Source organism: Antrostomus carolinensis, unplaced genomic scaffold, assembly GCF_000700745.2.
Source record: "Antrostomus carolinensis isolate BGI_N321 unplaced genomic scaffold, ASM70074v2 scaffold44310, whole genome shotgun sequence".
In the NCBI taxonomy this organism is placed as follows: domain Eukaryota; kingdom Metazoa; phylum Chordata; class Aves; order Caprimulgiformes; family Caprimulgidae; genus Antrostomus; species Antrostomus carolinensis.
In genome coordinates, this window is record NW_010288517.1 from 2,704 (window position 1) to 3,104 (window position 401).

Here is a 401-nt window from a genome sequence, read left to right on the forward strand (position 1 = left end):
AGGGGCTGGGGACCAAGAGGGGGTCCCAGGGCAGTTCTGCAGGAGACTGTGTCCCCACAACCCCACTGCTGCCTGTCTCCTGCTCAAGGTGCTGGCTCTCCTGTTGGGACCCTCACTCACCCTGAGCCCAGCAGCTCGATGGGTATTCTGTCAGCCTGCCCCAGCACTTTGGTACAAGAGGGTCTCAGGCTGTGGTGGTGATGCATCGTTATCAATTGGGACACAGGGGGCAGCTTTGACCTGGTAGCAACCTGCTGCTCTCAGCAGTCTTTAGACAGCATGTTAGATGCTCACAGCCCTGCAGCTCCCAGCTTCACCCCTATACTAGAGTCAGTCCTGAGCATCCCAGGTTTGTCCCCTGTAATGCTGTGTCTCTCCCGCAGTCCCACTACCCCCTCTTT

At 58.1% G+C, this 401-nt stretch overlaps 1 protein-coding gene across 1 annotated transcript in view; it reads left to right on the forward strand.

Moving 5' to 3' along the window:
- The window catches only part of LOC104524159 (receptor-type tyrosine-protein phosphatase V-like), a gene marked incomplete at both ends in the record, with an annotated part of 21,079 nt that overhangs the window by 2,630 nt on the left and 18,048 nt on the right, over positions 1-401 (forward strand). The window contains 2 exon segments of the mRNA XM_029084716.1: positions 384-397; positions 400-401. The exon segment at positions 400-401 is cut by the window's right edge and continues 275 nt beyond it. Of these exon segments, the coding sequence (XP_028940549.1) occupies positions 384-397; positions 400-401 (16 nt within the window).